Genomic DNA, 14,528 nt, shown 5'->3' with positions numbered 1-14,528 from the left:
CATTTTTGTGGCACTGACGCTTTATATGGGAAAGGAATTGAGTTTTGAAGCATGAGTGAACAGTTTTGGGAAATATATGAGCTTTTGCAAGTAAGCTATAGTGTTGAGCTGAACTGTAAGACTGTTTTGCCAAATTATCTTAGAGTTTTGAGAATGTAATTTCTGTTTCAAGAAATGAGCCAAACCAATGGAGAAAAACTGTAAGTTTTAATCTTCATATATTAACATATATTTCAAAATGTATTTCAGGGGCAACAAATACATTTCTTTTAACAACCCAAACGGCAAAAAAAATTCCTGGCCAAAACGTTTATAAAATTTATAAGTATGTATGAAAATTATAAGTATATTTTTGCAATTTAAATATATTTAATGATTAGGGCCACTGGTGAAAAAAATATTTGAATTCTGACTTTATTCTCAGAATTCTGACTTTAATCTCAGAATTCTGACTTTAAACTCAGAATTCTGACTTTAATCTCAGAATTCTGACTTTAATCTCAGAATTCTGAGATTAAAGTCAGAATTCTGAGTTTAAAGTCAGAATTCTGAGTTTAAAGTCAGAATTCTGAGTTTAAAGTCAGAATTCTGAGATTAAAGTCAGAATTCTGAGATTAAAGTCAGAATTCTGAGATTAAAGTCAGAATTCTGAGTTTAAAGTCAGAATTCTGAGTTTAAAGTCAGAATTCTGAGATTAAAGTCAGAATTCTGAGTTTAAAGTCAGAATTCTGAGTTTAAAGCAACACTATGTAGTTTTTTACCTTTAAATAATGTCTCTAAAATTATTTCAGTGATAGAACAACTTTTAACTGGACAAATTGTACTGTTGCTGCAACCTGAGCAACCTCCTAGCTGCTACAAGCACACTCTGAAAGTGGCGGTGGAGGGTAGGAAACACAGCTCCGCCCCTCCCCCTGCCTGCAGAAGAGTGTCTGATAACAGGCACTGTTGCGCTTTTCAACCACATGGGGGAGCTGTAAGTCATTTTTACATGGAAACTACATAGTGTTGCTTTAAAGTCAGAATTCTGAGATTAAAGTCAGAATTCTGAGATTAAAGTCAGAATTCTGAGTTTAAAGTCAGAATTCTGAGATTAAAGTCAGAATTCTGAGAATAAAGTCAGAATTCAAATATTTTTTTCACCAGTGGCCCTAATCCTCTTCCGTAAACATGAATATAAATGCTTTAAATATATTTATTTTTAAATATATTTTAAAATATACAAAAATCTCCCAAAATATATCGGTGAAAAAACATTTCTGTAAATTTCAAAATATATTTTCATCACTCTTTGTATAAAGTTCATTATCAACTTGCTTACACACTAAAAGTGTTACTTAAAGGTGCAGTGTGTAATTTTTAGAAGGATCTCTTGACAGAAAGGCAAAATGATATACAAAACTATATTATCAGGGGTGTATAAAGACCTTTCATAATGAACTGGCATGTGTTTATTACCTTAGAACGAGACCTTTTTATCTACATACACCGAGGGTCCCCTTACAGGGAAAGTCACCATTTTGTGCCGCCATTTTTCTACAGAAGCTCTCAACGGACAAATTTTTTTACTAAGTTGTCTCCGACGATGACATTTTTGTCTGGTGGCGGCTACCGTAGCTTCTCTATGTGTTTCAAAAGCGTGGGGTAAGCAGTGGACTAAGCCATTGGTTGCAATTCGTGACCTCACCACTACATGCTGCTAAAATTTACACCTTGCACCTTTGAAGATACAAGTATGTTATATATTTGTATATAATGTAACAAATATGCTTGTTTCTGTAATGGGAAAAAAGTAGTTTGGATGCTGTCTTCTGTTTGGGTCTGGATATGAAACCTCATCAACACAAAGCATTGTTCTCTCTGATTAAAGTAGCATCTTGAGTATCCATCCCTGGCATGCCCCGTCATGTGCCCCCACTGCACACTAAACAAGCAAAAGACACAAGAGAGTAGTTACATTTTTCACATCTGTGTGTAGTTTAGTGTGTATGTGGCTAATTATTTTATGCTTATGTGTAGAGTTACACAGAAATACCATTTATAGAAAAGTTGAAATAGTTTTGAACGAAGTGTCATTTGGGTTGGAAGTGTTTGCAAGAGATGTGTGACGATTTGCATTTTGTGTGCGTGTTTGGTGGTATTGTGTGTAGAGTCATGTAAGCAATTTGAAAAAACTGTAATAAAAATAAATTGTACACAATGAAATAAAGTTAATAACATACCCCAGTTCATCTCACTACATTAAAATAAAGACATTCCTAAAATTGATCTAATATCTAAGATCTATATATACATAAATATTAAATCTTTACACATCTCCCAAGTGTTCAGGGTTACATGAAAACCATGTAACGACATGAAAACCATGTAACGACATGAAAACCATGTAACCACACCATAGAGGCATAGGGTGTCTATACTTCCCAACATCTTTATTTTTTATCTGAGAAAAATTATCCCTCTAAATATCAGAGATTAATTCACATGCACACTTAAAGCCTGAGTCCTCTCAGTTAATATTTCCTGAAAACAGTGACTACCACAAGATAGTTACCATTAGATAGTAAAGTTATCACTGTAAATAATTGCCTCACTACACTTACGAAAATTAACCATGTTTTTTGTGGTAAAAGTGTAGTAACCATGTTTTTTGTGTATTGATTACTATTAGTAAAACCATGGTTAAGTTTAATAAGGGTAGTGCGTTATGGAGTGTTATGAAGTATCTCCCTTCTAGTGAAATAATTTAAAGATTTGTTTCCGCATGGACAGACAGAAGACTGACGCTCGTAACGTTAGCACGTGTACTGATTGTCATTCGGGTAATGAAGTCACACCGGTTTAACCCGTCTACTGTCATACCAAACTACACTTTAACACAATTACTATCCTTAACAAATACGCATGCGTCCAAACTTTTTATTTAAAGTGGCAAAAAAATATTAGAACGAAAATAAATAACTTTAAAACTCCAATCAACACAAAAATCATTGTGAAAACTAAGCTCATAAATATAAATTAGGTTGTGATGACGTTTCCTTGTAACGTCCTATGAGAGTTGGTTTGTATTGAGCCACGCCCATTGCAGCTGAGCGACACCAAACATGAGATAAGTTACAGAGTGACAGTTTACCGCGAAAGGCGCGCGCGTTCTGCTTTTCCTTATTATATGAAATGTAGAGTTATTGAGTGAAATGTAAATTCATTGAGTGAAATGTAGAGTTATTTAGAGAGAGAATGGTGACAATTGTGCCAGTATGGATGGAGTTGTAGTGATCGCGGTGTGTCTGCTGTTTGGAAGCGCGTCAGGTAAAAAAAATCCTAATTTCAGTTCTTTGAATTCTTGAAACTATTTCTCTCCTACAAGTCCAGTTTTGATTACTAATTAAGTAACACAAATGGGCAAAGTTTAAAAACATGCTACTTTTATAAACAACAAAGTTTATATTGCAAGTTATTCAATGAAATTTATTCTCCATGATGAGTAGAAACATGACATGAAACTTTGTTACCTTTTACTAGGGTGTTATGAGTCTCATATCTTCTTTATTGCCCAGAACTTATCTGATACATTTGTTTGTTTCTCAATCTCATAAAATGCTTGTTAATCGAGTAGAGATTTGGTCAGTATTTGTTCATGAAATATTGACTGTATTAATCCGTTTACATGATTTGGTCTCTGTATAGACACAGAGCTCATATGATGTTTATGTTATTATGTAACTGCTGTACATTTATTTACTGCATATGTTAACTTTATAAAGCATATCAGTCTCGTGCACTGCATTTTATTATAGTTTGATAAAATTTGATATATTACAATTATGAATGAGCTTCTCTTCACTTTCTGTTAACACTTTAAAACTCACTGTAACGTTGACATTAAAACATCAAGTGATGTAGATAAACCTAAAGATCATACAAAGATCGTTTATTAATTTTAGCATTTATTTTTATTTAGCATTTATTTTATGTGAATTATTTCCACTGTATTTTTAAATGTGCATAATTAGGTAACCGTTACTTTATATTTTGCATTGTTGCATATTGAGTACATTATCTTAGTGCTAACTTCAATAATGTTGTTCACAATGTACTGATTGTGGCTTGAAAAGAAGTCTAAACTCCGTAGGTTCTTGTGTGACTTTTGCCAGGGTGAACCACAGATGATCTCAATCATCTAACACAGTACTTACACTGTACCTAAAACTTCATGTTCCGCATTTGGTCACATACAGAAATAACCTTAGGTGAGAGGAAAATATCACAACATGCAACATAATCATTGCCCTCAAAACATAACGTTTTAAAAACAATGTAAACGCTTTAATTTATTAGTTATATAGTGAATACTTGAACAGTCAAACAGTGTAGGTACTTTATTTAGTGGAGTGTAAATTGAACCTGTGTCTAAAATGATATGCACTATGCACTTAAACTATGCACTATGTACTCAGCCGTCTAGTGTATGCATTTTAGAAAAGGTAGTATCGTCCTAAAAGTAAAACTTAACAGTTTCCCAGACAAGGGAAAATGACGTCAAATGCATAGTACAATAAAAGTCTTTTAAAATAAACATGTACACTGTTCTTTTAATGTCAGTGTTATCTGTTTAGTCCAACCTAACCTAAGGCACTGAAGAGTAATCATCTTTGCAGTTGAGCTATCCTTTCACGGCATTTCTTCTTTCACATAAGCAAAACTGCAACCATGGTGTCCAGCTTTGTACACTCCAAATTATCGGTTGAATAAGTGCATCATCCGGGAACTTAAAGTGCACTTCTTTTTTTTTACTTTTTCTGTCTAAACGCTCCGTAAAATAGTGCACAAGTGCGCAATTTGGGGTGCAAAGTCTGGATGATGTGTCGCTGAGTCCTGATTCCTCAAATGACAGAAAATGATTCTTTCTTATAATTGTAGCATCAGGTGAACGACTTAATGAGCCCCAAAATGTCCACTTCTACTCAATGGACTTAAGGAACGTGGTCAGATGGACACCAGGAGAAGGATTTCCCAATGGAACCAGCTACACCGTGGAATATGCTATGTGAGTAGATGACTTTACATTTATACTGTCTCATGTATGATCAGTCAAACTTTGTCCATGTTAATTGGATCCCCAGTGCTTCTATCAACTTAGAAAATGTGAAAAAGATCAACCCAGTAACTTAGTTTTGGTAAACCATTCACTGCAAGCATGTGAAAAAATAGGTCATTGAAATTTGGCTCCCCTTGTGATGTCAGAAGAGGACCTTATTATAATAATACCGCCCCTTATTCTGAACTATCAAACCACGGCACTGCCATTTAGTGCAGAGATCAACTCATTTGCATTTTAAAGGGACACTCCACTTTTTTAAATTATACTCATTTTCCAGCTCCCCTAGAGTGAAACAATTGAGTTTTAGCGTTTTGGATTTTAGGGGCTGTCCACACGGAGACGCGTATCACTGTATACGTATAAATTTGTTATCGTATTGCCGTTTCATCCACACGGATCCAGCGTTTTGGGAGACTGAATCCGCTATTTTTTTAAACCGGGTCCTAAAGTGGATAAATCTGAAACCGACACCCTTGCGGTTTCGTCTGTACAGCCAATCCGTATATTTTGTGAAGCGAAAACATCATCACATCACGTGTCGGAAGCGTCACACGTAACAGCAACAACAATAACGGCGGACTACGTAATTGTGTTCGTGCTACAGAAGCTACTAAAGCCTACTAGCTTTATTACAGCAAAATCTATTGCTTTTATGCAATTGTGGTGACCAACAAGCGATAATGGACAACACCATACGTTGGTTATGCGCATGCTCAAGGTCTTCTTCTCCGTGTATAGTGTATATCTGTGGCAGAATTACAGCGCCCCATACTGGTCCGGCATATATACTACACCGCTTTCAGTCGGTTTCAGTGGTTTCGTGTTTACGGATTATTTTTTTAGAGCAAGGAAAAAAAATGATCGGATAGGAAATGCACCGGCTTCATGTGGACATAGCCTTATTCAGCCGATCTCCGGGTCTGGCGGTGCCACTTTTAGCAAAGCTTAGCATAATAAATTAAATTTGATCATTAGACCATTAGCATTGCACTTAAAAATAACCAAAGAGTTTCAATATTTTTCCTATTTAAAACTTGACTCCTCTGTAGTTACATCGTGTACCAAGACCGACGGAAAATGATTTTCTAGGCAGATATAGGAACTATACTCTCATTCTGGCATAATAAACAAGGACTTTGCTGCCGTACCATGGCTGCAGCAGGCACAATATTACGCAGTGCTTGAAAATAGTTCCCTTTGGGAACTTTCAATAGCTGGGAACTATTTTCGATTTACACGACGTAACTACAGAAGAGTCAAGTTTTAAATAGGAAAAAATATTGAAACTTTGGTTATGTTTGAGTGCAATGCTAATGGTCTAATCAGATGAAATGGGTTGTGCTAAGCTATGCTAAAATTGGCTATGCTAAAACTGGAGCGGATGGTGTAGTGGATGGTGCTCCGACACATGGTGCATACTAAAGTGCGTACTTCTGGTGACCCGAGTTTGAATCCCGGCTCGAGGTCCTTTGCCAATCCCATACCCCTCTCTTATACTTGCCTGTCATCTCCTTAATTACTTTCTATCCAATAAAGGCAAAATGGCCCAAAGACCCGCAGATCGGCTGAATGGATTCCAAAACTGTAAAACTCAATTGTTTAACTCTAGGGGAGCTGGAAAATGAATGTCCCTTTAAAGGATACAGCACATTTTTGCTCACACCTACAAAGTTCAAATTTTATCATGCTATAATAAATTATCTGTGGGATATTTTTTATAATCTAAAACTTCACATATGTACTATGGGGACACAAAAGCTTTATTTTACATCTTAAAAAAAGTCTTGTGAAATGTCCCCTTTAAAAATTAAATAGACTTTATTTTAATTCAGTTAAAATGTTTTGTAAACAACACTGGCAGATGTTTTAGATGTTTAAGCGGATAAGTAAACTCCACCTGTTTCTCAGGTTGACACATATTTGTTCAAAATGGTTCATGATAAGAAAAAGATTCTTTGCTGAATCAGATGTGCTGCAGAGATCAATAAAACAAGTTTTGTTTAAAAGGTGTAAAAATTCATTTTTAGACAGATTTTTCTATATATTCTGTGTGACTGTGGGTGATGTGCTGTTTTACCACAGTTACGGTGATGCAGAAGAGAATAACAGTGAGCAGGTGAGATGGAGGCCGGTGGAGCAGTGTTCTTTCATCCAACAGACAGAATGTGATGTGTCTCAGGAGACGTTTAACCTTGATGACGAATACTACGCCAGAGTAAAGGCTATCAGTCCACAGACACAATCCCTCTGGACTGAGAGCACCAGATTCAGCCCCATGATGGACAGTAAGTTTGACAATGACAGATGACTGAATAAATGCAGAAATTAGTAAATGGAGGGTTTTTATTAGTTTGTTTGATTATTCATTTATTTAAAGTAGGGATGCACCAATACTACTTTTTTGGAATACGAGTACTTCCATTTCAGTACTTGCCGATACCGAGTACTTAAATAAAAAAACACGATTTAAATTTACAGGTAACAGCTTTAGTCATATAATTTAACAAAAAAACCAAAGGACTAGTTTTCCAGTTTGTTGTAAACTCTGCCTCTTTGGATAACACAAGAGGCATTAACCCCTTACACGCCACTCAAACATTGACATTTCTCAGACTGTGATATCGATTCCAGGTATCGGGGGACTTTTAACGAGTACGAGTACTTTAGAAAATGTGGTATAGAGGCCGATACCCGATACCAGTATCGGTGCATCCCTAATTTAAAGTAAGTTTACATGTATTTATATAGCAGCAGATTCTTTTACCCAAATGAGAAAGGGAGCATTCAACATTTTGTCATAAGAGGGAACAATAAGTACAGTACATAACCAACAGTCTAATAAATGGTATGTCATATTACTTAAACACATTGATTGGATTGTAAAGTGCATTTATGATATTACTGGTTCATCTGATTTTTCTCATGTATTAGATCTTTGGTGATACAGGTAGAAACGTAATTTCAGAGGCAATAAAGGTTACCACATTTTAAAAGTTATGTGTTATAGAAACCTGTTTTGTCTCATGCACAGAAATGAAACGTTTAACTTTACAATATGATTTAGAATTAAATGCACGGATAAATTGTTCACATGAATTCTACTTATATATATTTGACACATATACATTTACCTAAATATGTTTTTACTGTATTGCCCAACCTTCAAAATTGTATTGCTCTGAATGAGGAAAACATTCCAGGCTTGGGTGGATTATAAACATACTATCTGTGAATGTCATATTTATATTGTGCTGAAGTAAACAAAAGTTTTCTGATTTCATGTACATCTTGTTTTGTATAATCTATGTTCTTATTGTTTCTCATGACACAGTCACAGATTAATGATTTATAATCTCTGTCACACAGCAATTCTTGGACCTCCGCTGGTGGAAGTGAATGTGGTGCAGAACTACATAAACGTCAGTATGAAGGGTCCCTTCAGGTACAAAACAAAGACAAAAAGAGGAAGATCACTCTGGAAAATCTTCCAACACTTGATCTATAATGTGTCTGTTTACTACACCAAGAGCGATTACATGGTTAGTGCTTCTTTCTCATCGTATTTCACAGAAAGTCGGTTCCTTTGATGTAAGTTAGGGTTAAAGTACAGCCATCCGATTGCTATTGCAGAATTTTTTCTGACAGGGTGATCATGATCCCGATGGAAAGTGGAGGGCTCTAGTCCCACCCTGAAGGAATTTATTCGTGATAACAACTCGGCTGGCTGTATGTTATTATTCCACACATTCCACAAGGCTATTTGTCACATGAGAAAATAAATAACACAGAGTATCGATTTGATAAATGTTACTAGCTTATTATAAGAAAAAAGTTAACATACACAAAACATTATGACTTTAAGCCAAGACGCATTCAGACATGTGCAAAGTTTAAACAAGATGAACATGCATTTTGTTTTAAAAAAAATACTTTAAAGATTAGGTACATATGAAGAGTTTGGTTCCAAAACGCAATAAATGCCATTTAAAAAAAAATTGTTATTGCCAAAATCAGTATTGTCAGTATTAAATCAGTTCAGTATTAAAAAGTTAATTCTTAATTTTACCCAAAATCCAATATCCGCCGTGTTATTCTGTCATCTTTTTCCCAAAACGCAATAAACGCCAGTCCTCCTTCTCTGCAGAATGCAATAAATCCGCTCAACAAATCACAACGCACCATTCCACACATTGTAAACAACAATGGGGACATGGAATTCACACAGAATCACAGTTTTCCTCATCTACTTTGTACTTCGTGATCAACAAACAAACAAAAACAAAATAATACTTTGAAGGCATTGATAAACCTGTGGTGGTTTTCTGTGACGGGAAAGAAACGTAAGCCATCAAAATCTAATAATTTACGTGAGAGGCACTCGGGCGTAGGAAAAATACCGGCTGTTGCTTTTCACATGACAGCATCAAGCTTTTATCATGCTAACACATTCACCCCAGCGGATCTTATGAAAAACGTTCCATTATTTTACTCAAAGTTAACGAAAATCGAGCAGGAGGACCAAAACATTTTGGGCCCTATTTTAACGATCTAAGTGCATTGTCTAAAGCGCACAGCGCAACGTCTAAATGGGCGTGTCCGAATCCACTTTTGCTAATTTAACGACGGGAAAAATGGTTTTTGCGCCGAGCGCATGGTCGAAAAGGGTAGGTCCTATTGTAATGGGAGTATTTTGGGCGTAACGTGCAGTAAACCAATGAGAGACTTAGCTCTCATCCCCTTTAAAAGCCAGTTGCGCTGGTGCTATGTCTAATCCCTATTTAGATGACGGACTTTGTAAACTGAAAAACTAAGCGGAGGAAGAAGATCCCCAGTTTAAGATTAATGTTAAATAATTGTGTTGTTTTTCACTTGTATTGAAATTGTTATTTTTTTATTAAAACCTTTAAAACCCGTTTTCTTTTAGTCATGGAAGTAAAAAGCAGGCTTGTAATTGCTTTAAATGTATGGCTATCCAATATCATCAAAAAATTATTTACAATTATGTAAGATAAGGTTTGTACTCTAAAAATACTTTATTTGTAACAAACAGGAGATAAAGAATTTACAAACGGCTCTCATCGCGTTTCAGCACTTTGGACAGCGGTTTTTTAGCAAAGAGTTTTTTTAAGCATTACTTAAAAATGTTTCTCATCCCACCATATCCACAGGTACAGAGTAATCATATACAATAAATCCGTGAGGTAGCATTAAAAAAAAAACATTTAAAAACAGATGCATTTGTTTAAAGCAAAGCATTTATTTACTTACCAGGCTACAGGTGAAGCAGCTCTTTGTGCCTTCTAACGTCTCATAATTAGTCCTCATTTATGTCCAAGAGACTCAATAATAATCTTTTACATTCAATCCTTTAATCTTTCATATTTAAAAGCATTTTTGTGCTGCTGCCTTTATGATGACTTTAGACTTTTGTTGGTCAATGGCGTAGTCTATTTTAGTTGCCTCAAAATAGCAACGCGCCAACAATGCGCCTGAACACACCTCGTTTTCAGACCAGAACGCCCATGGGCGCAAAAGGGGGCGCAAATGCATTTGCTATTTAAACAACGCGGCGCTAAACGTGAAAATTAGGGTGGAAACTAGCGAAAGACACTTGCTGCATTGCGCTGCATTGCGCCGGGTGTAAGATAGAGCCCTTTATAGCTGATCGCTTTCAAAAAAAGTTCAGCGAGGATAACAGCAGTTTAATCAGTGTATACCACAAGTCAACTAAATGAATATAACATGGCAAAGATGAATGCACATTTATTGATACAATAGATTTATCGCATTTTGAAAAAAATAAACAGTTTTTATAATAAATCTTTGAAAATCAAATCATGGATTTGAATTTTTAATGTTATTATAACCTAAAGATGCTATGTGAAAGTTTGTAACAGAAAATAGTGGTCTTCATCGTCACTTCATTGGTACAGAAAACACATTTTTACTGAAATTAGTCAAAATGGATTTATTGTGTTTTGGAACCAAACTCTTCATATAATAGCACTATAGATATAACTCTACAGTTGTAACTATAGATATAATTCTACCAATGTAACTATATATATATATATAACTCTGTAGATATAACTGCAGGAATAACTACAGATGTAATTCTACAGATTTAACTATAGATGCTATGGATATTTGTTTATACAGTAGATATAATCCTGTACAGTAGATGTAACTCTATAGATATAACTCTGAGATATATTTCATCACACATTCAGTTCCAATAACAAAAACTTATTTTCTTCTGCCAGCAATTTTTCCCTCGTCAAACATCTACATTGACACTTGGTCCTCTGGAGTTCTCCACACACGTCTGTATTGTGGTCCAGGTTCAGTCTCAGTCTTTCCCTTTGTCCAGCAAACCCAGCGAGCGCACATGTGCAGAAACTCCTAAAGGTATCACTGTTACCCAAATTCATTTAGTCTTTCAATTTGTGACTGACTAAAGGTGAACAGGTTTGAGCAGTATTTGATTGACAGGACTGGTCTCATACTTTCTTCTATAAACTCACAGGACGAGTTTAAGAAACCTTTGGTATGGTTTTAAACGCCTTCTTATCAGTATGTGATACCATGTGCTGTTTCACTGTAGCTGAGGTGTTTTCCCAGCGTGATCTGAGCTGGACTTCCTCATGCAAGTGTCAGTCTATAAACTTCAGACCTTGCCTATGTGTTAATGTTTACCCTAATGGCTTTATGATGGACTTTACTTTGATGATTTACTTTCTCTTCTAGATGTGTTTAAAGATCAGCTGTTGGCTGCTATGTTGGGTGGTGTTTTACCCTCTGCCCTCTGTCTGTGTGTGCTCGCTGTTCTCGGGGGTCTCATCCACTGTTACATTACTGATCACAAACAGATCAGGCCTGAGAACATGGTAAGATGAGTGCACGTACGCATGTACATCTCTCTCTCTCTCTCTCTCTCTGTCTCTCGCTCTCTCTCTCTCTCTCTCTCTCTCTCTCTCTCTCTCTCTCTCTCTCTCTCTCTCTCTCTCTCTCACACACACACACACACACACACACACACACACACACTATAATGCTTATAATGTTTTTGTCATTCTAGAATGTGGTTCATACATGTGAGAAACGGCAAACTTTCCAACCAGAACCAATCTTTATTAGCATGTGGTTAACTACGGACCTAAAGGAATCCAAACTCATCTCATCTGTAGATCAGCTGCCATTAATGCTTGAAGCAAAGGCCCCGTCTCAGCACATGCCTCAGTTGTGTTATGCGCAGCAGAACCTGTCAGTGCCCGCCGCTTCAGACCGACCGTATGTATCCTCAGAGACCGAAGACAGAGATGTGCAGCCGTGGCCGGAGGAACCCCAGAGCGATGAGGCTGGAGATTACGGCATCGTAGTCCGGGCCACACATGAAGTGACAGGTCTGCGTGGGCCCGAGTTCGACACTTACAGGTCACAAGGCAACACAATTGAACCGATACCGACAGAAGATGAGGACAATGAAGAAGACCAGATATTTTTGGACTGGAATCCTGACACCCATGAACTGAAAATCCCTCTGGTGAGCCTGTTAGATGTAGAGGATGAAGATAAGATAGACACTGAGAAAGATGAGAGAGATGAAGTTATACTTCTACCTAATGTCATCCTGAGACAGTGTTCAGAGGAAAGCTCAGAGCAGGAAGATGACATGACCAAGATGGAGAGAAACTGGGGCCTTATAATCCATAGTACCCAAAACTAAACTCTACACCAGACTACTGGACAGTATGTGTCAGAGACTATATACTGTAAAACAGATAATAAAAATACACACTTGCTTTGTTTTCACATTGACAGAGAACAGCAAGCCTACGTTAAAATGAAGGATTTTTGTATGAAATGTGAAGTATAGTAAACTCTTGTTTGACTTACTGTACCCTGCCTTTGGTTTTTCAAACATTTACATTGATGACCAAAAGGATTGCAAACACTGGCTGTGTTTGGAAAAGCATTGTCACATGCCAAAAAGCATGATACGAAACTAAACTGAATTTATTTAGATTTAACACAATGTTATACTAGGTTATTGTGTTGTTTGGCAAATGAAAACAGCCTACTGTTACCATACAGTTAATGGCCCTTATTTATCATTTATTCTGAAAAAATTGACTTAAAATATTTTGTATTTTCTGATCATTCTGTTGTGAATTTATTGCTGTTTCAGGACTGTTCAGATTGAGGTTATAAAAATGAAATGCTGTATGCTAATCGCCAAAGAACTAAAAAAGAAGAAATGTGTATTTAAAATGAAATGACAAATGTATATAGTATGAATTATTTATATGTATGTATAGTATACAGTATATAAATATTATATAAAGTTTACTTTTTTAAAGGGCAAATTAACTTTGACTAAACTATTACAAACCTAAATGTGTAAGATTTAATTTCAATATTTATCACTACAAATAAAGCTGTTGTATTAGATGATGAATGGTTAGTTATTGATGTTTCTGTTTATTCCAGAGAGCTGCGTAATAATCCACTCTCTAATGTCATTATACAGTACAGTCTATCACTTAATGCTCTTTTACAATGCTATTTATTGTCATGAATACATCATACAGTATTAAATCAGTAAAGAATGAAACCTGCTTTCATCAGTTTATCAATTAAAATGACTAAAATCCTCTGCATGATTTTCTCATTGTTGTCTCATTAATGTCATTGTTCTTGCTTTATTCAGTTACTCTGAAACGTATGCATCTCTATGCATGTTTTCTGTATCTCAGAATGATTTCTGTTGTTCGCCTCAATGAATGTTTGCCATCTCTACCACTGTTTGTTGATGTAATACAGATTATATGTTGTAGATTAAGTGTTGAGATGGTGTAGATAATGTATATGAAATAGAATGTACTGTAGTGCCCCACAGTCCCCCCATATGGAAACAAAATACTTTTCTTTGTCCATTAATATGTTTTAAATATATGCTAAATTCATTTGTAGAAAGTAAAGCCTATAAAATATATTTTGGAATTTTTCAAAATATATTTCAGGGGCAACAAAAACATCCCATATGTCAACCCATATTTTTGACAACCCATATGTCAAAAAATATATTTTCCTAGCCAAAATATAAAAGTTTGTATAAAATGTAAGTATAAAATTTACAAATATATATTTTGCAGTTGAAAATGTTTTCTTTTAACATCACAACGTGAATATAAATGCTTTAAAAATATATATATTTCTAAATATTCAAAAAATATTGGTGAAAATACATTTTTGTAATCATATTTCAAAATATATTTAAGTACATACATTTTTGGCCATTTTTTATATTTTAAAAAAAATTTTTATTAAGTTTGAAAATATATATTTTTGCCGTATGGGTCATTTTGGAAAAAAGCTAAATAATGTAATTCATCTGAACATACAACAACATGTGCATGTTCAGTCA

At 35.4% G+C, this 14,528-nt stretch overlaps 1 protein-coding gene across 1 annotated transcript; it reads left to right on the top strand.

Annotated features, from left to right (window-relative positions):
- Window positions 1-3,114: 3,114 nt before the first annotated feature.
- Window positions 3,115-13,742, top strand: il20ra (interleukin 20 receptor, alpha). The gene is made up of 7 exons (XM_065257434.2): window positions 3,115-3,309; window positions 4,921-5,047; window positions 7,184-7,386; window positions 8,468-8,640; window positions 11,365-11,509; window positions 11,849-11,988; window positions 12,180-13,742. Exons 1-7 carry the CDS (start codon window positions 3,258-3,260, stop codon window positions 12,825-12,827), a joined length of 1,488 nt encoding a protein of 495 aa, XP_065113506.1. The 5' UTR covers window positions 3,115-3,257; the 3' UTR covers window positions 12,828-13,742.
- The last annotated feature ends 786 nt before the right edge of the window (window positions 13,743-14,528 follow it).

Source organism: Paramisgurnus dabryanus, chromosome 12, assembly GCF_030506205.2.
Source record: "Paramisgurnus dabryanus chromosome 12, PD_genome_1.1, whole genome shotgun sequence".
Classification (NCBI taxonomy): domain Eukaryota; kingdom Metazoa; phylum Chordata; class Actinopteri; order Cypriniformes; family Cobitidae; genus Paramisgurnus; species Paramisgurnus dabryanus.
This window is presented reverse-complemented; position numbering and strand designations above follow the sequence as displayed.